The sequence below is a fragment of the Eimeria tenella genome, genomic scaffold (assembly GCF_000499545.2).
Source record: "Eimeria tenella Houghton genomic scaffold, Eth_scaff126, whole genome shotgun sequence".
NCBI lineage: Eukaryota > Apicomplexa > Conoidasida > Eucoccidiorida > Eimeriidae > Eimeria > Eimeria tenella.
Window position 1 is genome coordinate 50093 of NW_013541495.1, and position 9650 is coordinate 59742.

At 50.0% G+C, this 9650-nt stretch overlaps 1 protein-coding gene across 1 annotated transcript; it reads right to left on the reverse strand.

Annotated features, from left to right (window-relative positions):
- Positions 1-794: 794 nt before the first annotated feature.
- Positions 795-8060, reverse strand: ETH_00025165 (HEC/Ndc80p family protein, putative; the record flags this gene model as incomplete). Its single annotated transcript, XM_013373229.1, has 17 exons — positions 795-1211; positions 1722-1793; positions 2135-2209; positions 2635-2865; positions 2970-3011; positions 3151-3195; positions 3642-3716; positions 3919-4026; positions 4229-4309; positions 4481-4608; positions 4807-4891; positions 5708-5858; positions 6695-6772; positions 7348-7446; positions 7637-7754; positions 7830-7910; positions 8009-8060. 17 exons carry the CDS (start codon positions 8058-8060, stop codon positions 795-797), a joined length of 1938 nt encoding a protein of 645 aa, XP_013228683.1.
- Between the last annotated feature and the right edge of the window lie 1590 nt (positions 8061-9650).

A 9650-nucleotide genomic window follows, 5' to 3' on the forward strand; every position in this document is an offset into this window, starting at 1 on the left:
GCCTCTTGAAACAGATAAGTGAGCTCTGCTCTTGTGGCCAATGCAGAAAAACAATAAAACAAAAAGTGTTCAGAACAGTTGGGGGCCCCAAGGGCTACGCCTACAAGCCAAGCTGCACTTGGGGGCCTCAAAAACCCCCCCAGAGGACCCCCGGGGGCACCCCAAAGCGGCTCTAATGGGGGGCCCCTTAAAGGGGGTCCTCAACGAAAGGCCCCTAAAAAGAAACCCCTAAAAGGAGGCCTCCTTGGGGCCTTTGAAAGGGTTCTTAGAAGGAGGCCCTCAAAGGGGGCCCCTCAAAGAAGGGACCCACGTTGAACAGGGGCCCCTAAAAAGATATTTCCTGAAGAGAGCAGCGGACAAGAGTGTCCTAAAAAGGATCCTTAAAGGGGGCCTGGGGGCCCCCTTTGAAGGGGCCTGGGGGCCACTAAAGCGGCCCTAGAAAAGACCCTTAAAGGGGGCATAAGGGCCCTCCTTAAAGGGGCCTCGGGGCCCCCTTCAAGGGTCTTCTCTAGGAACGCTCTTGGCCCGTACTCCCCTTTGAAAACATCATTTTAGGGGCTCCTCCTTTTCTGAGGGCCCCCCCAGAAGAGGGCCCCAGAAGGGAGGGGTGCCCCCTTCAGGGGGCACCGTGAAGGGGGCACCCCTTCAGGGGACCCCCTCCAGGGGCCCCTTTAGGGGGGCCCCCTGAAAGGAGCCCCCTTTAGGGGGGCCCCCTCAAGGGGCCCCTGAAGGGGGGCCCCTTGAGATTTAAACCCCTTTAGGGTCGCATTCTAAAAACGTTTCTGTAAAAGGCTTTATTGGGGTGGCTCTTCTTGGTTTGGGGAAGGGCCTAAAGCCTCGGAGAGTTCTAAAAGCTGCTGCTCTAAAGCTGTATATTCAGCTTGTTTAGTTTCAGCCAGGCATTTGAGTTGCTGCAGCAGCAAGTGCTTTTGCTGCAGCGCTTGCTGCTGCTGCTGCTGCAGGTCCTGGACGGCAGCTGCGGCTTGCTGCTGCTGCTGGCGCTCTTCCTGCTGAAGCAGCTGCTCCTGCTGCTGCACCAGCCGCTGCAGCAGCTGCTGCTGCTGCTGGTGCTGCTGCTTGGCTTCCCTCACCCCCTCCAGGTGTTCTCTCTCGGCTTCCTGCAGCTGCTGCTGCTCGTTTTGCTGCTGCTGCTGCAGTTGCTGCAGATCTTCCTGCACAAGCTGCATGCGCTTTTCCAGAGTCTTCCGGCTCTGCTCCACAAGAAAAGATAAATCAGCCCCAAACCCTAAACCCTAAACCCTAAACCTCAAACCCTAAATCCAAAACCCTAGGCATGAATCCAAACCACGACGGACTGCATGCGCTCGCAGCCGGCAAACACTAGGCCACAAACCCTCAGCAGGAGTTTCAGAATAGGCTAGGGTTTAGGGTTTCTGGTCAGGGTTTGAGGGTATAGGGTTTACGAAAATCTGGGAGTTTATCGCATGAGACGAGGCGGGGCCCCTGGGGCTCACTGCCTAAACCCTAAACCCTCTTCTCAAACCCTAAACCCCAAAAGTGGATCTTTAGAGATTTTGAGTTATTTTGGCTGAGAGAAACGCTTGAGGGTTTAGGCTAAGGCTCGTGGTTCGGGCTGCAGCTTAAACCCCAAACACTAAACGCTTAACTCTGAACCCCAAACCCCAAACTCTTAACCCTAAACCCTGAAGCCCAAACCCTAAACCCTAGACCCTAAACATCAGCAGCTGAGGTGTACGTACTGCCAGGAGGTCTTTTATGGCCTTTTTCAACTTCTCAATTTCTTTCCCCAACCGCTGGCGTTGCTGCTGAGTCTGCGCATCAAAAGAAGCAGCAGAACCCTCCAAACTGCAGCTAGCTAGCTGGCCAGCTAGCTGGCTAGCTGGCTGGCTAGCTGCATGGATAGCTGGCTAGTTAGCTGGCTCGCTAGCCAGCTGGCTGGCTGGGTAGCTAGCTGGTTAGCAAGCTGGAAAGCTTGCTAGCAAACTCGGGGTCTTGGCTAGCTACCAGCATAACAGCCTGCCTGCTAGCTAGCAAGCTAGCTAGCTAGCTATCAAGCCAGGCAGGCTATTACGCTGCTAGCTAGCTAGCTAGCTAGCTAGCTAGCTAGCTGGCGAGGTGTACGTACACCGGGAGCGTGCAGCTAACGACTTGCCTCTTCCTTCGCCTCTTCCTCGAGACGCATTACCCGCAGCATTTCTTTCTTCAGCTCCGTCCAGTCCACCCCCAGCTGCAGCAGCAGCAGCAGCAGCAGCAAGGGTATGCGGGCCTCAGCAGCAGCAACCAGAGGACCGCTGGTGTTTCTATTGCAAAAAAAAAGTAAATTGAGGAAAACAAAAACTGGCAGCCCCACATCATTTTCACTTGATCTAAATAAGTCTCCATCATAATTTGATTTTTTTATTCGTCTTTTTAAATTATTTCATTATTATTGTTGAGGAAGCTCAGACTCGATAGCAGCAGCAGCAGCAGTAGCAAAGGGTGCAGCAGCAGCAGCAGCAAAAAGTGCAGCAAAAGCAGCCACAGCAGCAAACGGTGGAGCTGCAGCAGCAGCAGCAAAAGAGGCAGCAGCAGCAGCAGCAGCAAATTCGCAACTGCAGCAGCACTAACGCTGTCGCTTCAAAGCCTTGAAACGAGAGAGTCTCTCCGGCTTACTATCTCCTTGGTTGCTCGTTTTACATCACATGCAGCAGCAGCAGCAACAGCAGCAACAGCGCGCTCAGCGGCGGCGCTTCCGCCGCTGCCAGCAGCAGCAGCAGCAGCACCGCCTGCAGCAGCAGCAGCAGCAGGGACCGTCTCCATCTTCGGCAAAGCACTCCAAGCTTCTGCTGTCTGCAGCTTCCCAGAAACTGCTAGCTGCGCCATGTTGCTGAGAGCGTCGTTAACCTGCGGCAGCAAACGCACACGGCCGCAGCAGCTGCAGCTGCAGCACAGCAGCAGCAGCAGCAGTAGCAGCAAACGCAGCAGCAAAAGCCGTAAACAGGCATTACCGATTGGCCCGCAATGCGCAGCTTCTCCGAGTCGTCAGCAATCTGCAACAGACGCAACGAAGGAGAAGCCAGAGCATGCAACAGCAGCAGCAACAACAGCTGCAGCAGCAACAGCTGCGCCAGCAGCAGCTGCAGCAGCAGCTGCAGCAGAAGCAGCACGAAAGGGTGCAGCTGCGCCTACTTTGTCCACGAGATCCTGAAGCCCCTCACTTAAGACTTCAATTTCCTGAGGGGGAGCAGCAGCAGCAGCAGCAGCAGCAATAGCCGCAGCAAAATGAGTAAACTGCCACAGGAAGCAGCAGCAGCAACAGCATTCTTAACCAAAATGGCCAAAGATTCGACAGCCACTCAAAATGATGTGTCTAAAATCTAAACCCTAAACCCTAAACCCTAGACCGAAAACCCTGCAGCAGCGACATTTATGTTGAATTAACACAAACCCTCGACCCTCAACCCTAGACCCTAAACTCCAAAACCTCAAAAACAAACCCTAAACCCTAAAGCCCCAGAATCGCTGTTTCAGCATTTCCTTGAGTATACGCCCTGAGCTCTAAACCCTAAACCCTAAACACTAAACTCCTGGCCGTAGACCCTAGAAGTCGCTGCTTCTTCCCTTTGAGCGTGCCTCCTAAACTCTAAACCGTAAACCCTAAACCCTAAACCCTTTCTCACTTTAGCGCGATGAGAAACTCCGTCCCGCAGGCGAGCCACGTCATGGCGAATCCTCTCCACCTCGGCCTTGTCAATCTGCGCAAAGCCCTAAGCCTTAAACCCTAAACCCTAAATCCTATGCCCTAAACCATTATCCCATTGTGTTAAGCCACGAAGTGCCGCATAACCTGCAGCTGAAAGCTTCGAGTCTTCCTTGACACCCCTACAGTGCAAACTCTAACAGTCAAACCAAACCCTAAACCCTAAACCCTAAACCCTAAACTCTGAGGAGCTTCACCCCTTGGGCCTTGACGCGCTCCTCCAGCCTTTTCACTTCTTTTAGTGCTGCCTTTTGCTGCTGCAGCAACGAGTCTCTTTCTGCTTCTGTTGCTGCAGCCACGCTCTCCTGCAGCAGCAGCCACAAACCCTAAACCCTAAGCCCTAAACCCCAAACCCTTAACCCTAAACCCTATACCTAAACCCTACAGGCACCACTAACGCAATCCAGGCAACGCCGCCAAGCACCCACAAGCACGCTGCATGCCTCACTCAAAAGTGCACCTTAGGGTTTAGGGCTTAGGGTTTAGGGTTTATGGTTTAGAACTCGCCTCGTTAGATATCTCAGATCGAGTTTCAGCAATTTGTCGGCGAAGAGAATCCGCCTCTCTCCTGAGCTGCTCTATTGTATCCTGAAGGAGCAGCAGCAACAAAAACCAAGTGCTGCTGCTGCTGCTGCAGCTGCTGCAGTTGCTCTGACTGCAGCAGCAGCAGCAGCGGCAGCTGCTGCTGCTGCTGCTGCAGTGACTTTGGCTGCAGCAGCAGCAGCTGCTGCTGCTGCTGCTGGTGGGAAGTGGTCATACCATCAAAGAGGCGTTATCGCGTAACTCTGTCTCTATTCCAGCGAGCTGCTGCTGCTGCTGCTGTAGCTGCTGTTGCATTTGCTGCTGCGCAGTCTCTGCGTCTCTCTTCATAGCCTGAAGCTGCCCCACTGCAGCAGCAGCAGCAACAGCAAGACATAGCAGCAGCAGCAGCAGCAGCAAGACATAGCAGCAGCAGCAGAGGCACACGATCTCCATGGGTAACTTGAGGATACAAAATAGACCTAAGAACTCAAACTCCGAGTAAAGATGGATAGACCCAAGGTCCCCAAACCCTAAACCCTAAACCCTAAACCCTTGAGACGCACAGACAGCTGTACGCAAAGCCTGAGGGTCTTTACCCAACTGGGGATAGGCAGCAGCCACCAGTTTGCCCACAACATCTGCTGGACCCTGCATGCACATAACAAACCCTAAACCCCTAAACCCTAAACCCTAAACCCTAGAGCTGACGCCCCAAACCGTCGCCCTAAAACCCGCTAAACTGTCTCCCTAGATCTGCTTCTAAACCCTCGCTTTCGACTCTGGCCCTTAACCCTCCCCTTTAGTATTCTCTTAAAAGCCGCCAAAGGTTTGTTTTAAACCCTAGCTAAACCCTCGCTTCAACCTCTGTTCTAAACCCTCTAGAAACCCTCGCCTCAAACCCTTCCTTCAAACCCTCTTCAAAGCCTCTAGAACCCTCGCTTCAAACCCTCGCCCTAAACCCCACCTTGAACCCTCTCCCTAAAGACCTTTCAAACCTCCAAACCCTCACCTTGAACCCTCTCATTTGAAACTCTTTTCATAAACCCTCTCTCAAAACCCTTTTACAACCTCTAAACCCTTGTCTTAAACCCTTTTTAAACCCTCTCCTCCAACTCTTTTCTAAAGCTTCAAACCCTCGCGCTAAACCCCATTTTAAACCCTCTTCCTGAACCCCCTTTGAGTTCGTTTCTAAAACCCCTTCTAAAACCCCTCTTAAAGGCTTAAAACCCTTTTTCAAACCCTTTCTCAAAACCCTTTTTTAAAGCCCTAACCCTCGCCGTAAAACCCTCGCCTCAAGCGCATTGAGGGTCTTCCAAACCCTCTTTTTGAATCCCCTCTCGAAAACCTATTTTAGGGTTTCGAGCCCTCGCCCGCCCCCCGTTCGAAAGGGCGCAGACCCGTGGGGGCTGTAAACCCTTGCAAAGGCCCGCGCAAACCCTTGCAAAACCCTTTTTTAGGGCTTACGGAGCATTCCGAGGTTTCTTCTTCTTGAAAGAAAAATTCATTTTCGTAAATCAAAAGTTCACAAAGCCAACTGAGGGCCGCCAAGTGGTGGGGCCACTGGTGGCCTGTGCCTGGGGCCAACATGGCGCTTTTGCTTATGGGAAAGGGGTACCTGAGTGGAAAAAAAGCGAATCTAGAGAATTTAAATCAATTAAAATCAATTAAAATCAATTAAAATCAATTAAATTCAATTAAAATGAAGTAAAATTGAAACATCGAAAAAAATCGCCTATTTCACTCCCGATGTGCTGTTCAAGTTTCGACGCACAAAAGTCAAAACCCCAAAAATCAAAAAATTCAAAAAGCATTTTTCAAAAAAACTGACTTAAAATGCATGAAACGCAATTAAAATAAATAAAAATAAATAAATAAAGTAAATAAATAAATAAATGAATAAAAGCAAATGACAAATTGAAGATAATTCATTACATGCGTTTTGATGGTGAGCCGGCGCGGCCGCGAGAGAGTTGAAAATCCAATAAAGAGAGTTTCAAATAAATAAATAAACAAATAAGTAAATAATAATTAAATAAATAATAAATAAATGATGAACGAATATATAAATAAATAAATAATAATTGAATAATTAATAAATTAAACCTTTTTAAATTCAAGTTTAGTCGAGAATACAGCCTAAGGACTTCACAATTAAATGTAATTAAGTTGAGGCTGCCTTGGCATTTAGTTTGAGTCGCTTCAGCTAAACCCTAAACCCTAGACCCAAACCCTAAACCCTAAACCCTCAATTCAAGCCGTTAACTCTAAATCCTAAACCCTAGACTCAAAACCTGAACTTTAAGCCCTAATCGCAAACGCCAAACCCTAAACCCTAGACCTAAAGCCTGGACCCTAGGCCCAAGATCTAGAGCCCAAACCCTAAACCCTGAGCCCCAAACCCTTAACCCGCGCTCTAAACCCTAAACCCTAAACCCTAAACCCTAGGCCCACCCGATTTCCTTGAATAGTCTGGGGACTTCGTCGTTTACATTTTCTGCAGTTATTTTAACAGAGTCATCAAAGCAGCGCCTGAAATAAAAAAATAAAAGTAAATAAAAAATAAAAAATAAAATAAATAAATGAATTTAAATTAATTAACTTGGATCAGACGATTCGAAGATATAAACCCGCGACAAACAAATCCCCATAACAGCGGCAGCAACAGCAGCAGCAGCAGATTCAGCAGCAGCAGCAGTTATTCACACAACCGGCCTAGGCAATTCTAAAGGTATTTCTTCCAATTCAAAGATGCTAGAGCAGCAGCAGCAGCAGCAGCAGCAGCTGCTGCTGCTGCTGCTGCTGCTGCAGTTGCTGCTGCAGTTGCTGCTGCACTTGCTGCTGCTGCAGCTTTTCAGTTTAAGTGCAACTTTCAGACAGCTAGTTTGGCTGACGCTTTATCGCCTTTCTGTTCATCTAGTGCTGGCCACAGCCCACCCCAAACCCTCAACCCTAAACCCTAAACCCTAAACCCTCAACCCTGCGCGCTAAGGAGCCCGAAACTGAAAGGTGCCTTCAGTGCAATGAACTGCCGTCCGTATAGCTTAGGCAGTTGAGCCTAGGGTTTAGTTATTAGAGTCTAGGGTTTAGGGTTTAGGGTTTAGCACCTGAAGAGGTGACCCCATATTTCAATCAGGAGAGACCGCTGGGGGCTGCTCAAAGCCTTGGCCGAAAGAGGCCCCGGAAATTCGGAAAACGACAAAAACCTGAGATGACAAACCCTAAACCCTAAACCCTAAACCCTAAAAGACCAGGGAGACCTAAACCCTAAGGGCAGCTGCTGCGACTGCAAACCCCTCGAAGCTCTAGGGTCGCGCGCAGCGGCTGCGGCGAGACGCAGCGAGCCAAAACGAGGGCTTAGGGTTTAGGGTTTAAGGTTTAGGGTTTAGAGTTTGCCTGGTTATTGTCCTGAGGGCGTCTCGCTTGAAACTGTCTTGAGACTGGAGACTCTTCAGCTTGGAGGTCTCGGCGCTGCGTTTGCCTCTTCTGTAGGTGCTGTGCAGGGTTTTGTCGGCTGCAGAGCTCGCAAACCCTAAACCCTAAACCCTAAACCCTAAACCCTAAACCCTAAACCCTAGGCGCCGCCTACCCGTATTCACAGCTTTGTAAAAGGAAAAGTCGCTCAGCTCCCGCGGCTGCTGGCTGTCGAGAGGAAGAGAAGAAGCTGCAGCTGCGACGCAACATGCAAACCCTAAACCCTAAACCCTAAACCCTAAATCCCGTGAATCTGCATCTGAAGATAACGCTAAATAGCGAGGAGAGGCTTACAGGTGTTGGCCGAGCGGAAAGGAGAAGTAGGCCCCCCTATTAAAGGCTCCATCCTGGAAAAAATTAGGGTTTAGGGTTTAGGGTTTGGCCCTATCAATATCGAGGGCTTTCCGTCCAAAGTGCAACTCGCAAACCCTAAACCCTCGCCCTAGCCAACACGCCATAGGCCCTGTACCCTAGCCGTTGCCAGCGAGATGCAAACCCTAAACCCTAAACCCTCAACTTCGCGGTAGACACACGGCCTAAATCCTAAACCCTAAACCCTAGGCCCTGAACTCCAAGTCGCTGCAGCGCTTTGGTGGGCAGCAGCGCTGCAAACCTGCGAAGACACCGGCGAGAGCTGATGGGTTTTTGGGGGTTCTCTGGGGTCAGAGAGGGGCAATTTTAAAATTTAAATATATTATAAGAAGAAAAATAAGAATACAAAAGAAGAATAATGCAAAAGGCTGGCAAAATGAGTGGGTGTGGCCTACAAACCCTCCGGGGGGTTCGGCGGGCGGTGCGCAGCTGGACTCAGGTCTACGTACACCCGAGCTCGCGAGAAGCCAAAACGCGGAAATAAACCCTTTAAATGTATTTTATTTATATAATTAATTTTAAATGGCCGCCGCGGCAGCCTGGGGGCCCCCCCAAGCCCCAGAACCACCCACTTCCCACTAGCAGGGAAGCTGAGGTGTACGTACACCTGTAACTCCGGGAAACCTCGACTCCTTTGACTTCTTTTGGCATTTCTATTTTTATTCCAATTTCTCTTTTCCGCTGCCGACTTAATCACAGCAAACCCGGAACAACCCCACCCATAAACACCCCGGCTGCTCAGCTTTCTATGAATGCTTAGAACTTCTTTAGTTAATTCTTTTTCACTTCTTTTTATTTTACATTTTTTGAAGTCCTCCAGCGCTGCTACTCGCAGCAGATGCCTCCGCCAAACCCTCGGGGCCTTTTCCTTCTGCCTTCGGGGTCTCGATTGCGCTGTTTAGGGTTTAGGGTTTACGGTCTAGGATTAAGAGCCTAGGGTTTGCGCTCTAGGGTTTAGGGTTTAGGGTTTGGGGCCCCAAGAGCCCCACCATTCGATCCGGAACTTGAGGGCTCCTTGTTCGAAGAAATGACAAGTGCGCCGTAATTTATTCCAAGGCGGGATTAGGGTTTAGGGTTTAGGGTTTAGGGTTTAGGGGTTAGGGTTTGGGGTTTAGGGCTTAGGGTCTAGGGTTCATTTTGTGTGCAGCTGAAGTTCTGAAAATCAAAAGTGACTGCGTCATACTGGACGGCAAGCAGCTTGACATCGAGTAAAGCTAAACCCTAAACCCTAAATCCCAAGCCCTAAACCCCAAATCCTAAACTCCAAACCCTAAAGACAAGCCCTACATCCTAAAGCCCAAAATGCTTGCAAATGTGGGCGCCTAAATTAGCTAGGAAAGCTTCTCGGGATTCGCCCTTGAGACTTATGCTTAAGGGTACAGCGTTAAGGGTTTAGGGTTTAGGGTTTAGGGTTTAGGGTTTGAGTGGTCAGGAAGTGGGATTTCCCTTATCAAGATGCTGCCCTCCGCCTGCAGCGGCCCGACTTGAAAATTTTACCTGTGCAGAAGGCATGCAGCTGCGTAAGCCCTAAACACTAAACCCTAAACCCTAACCCTAAACCCTA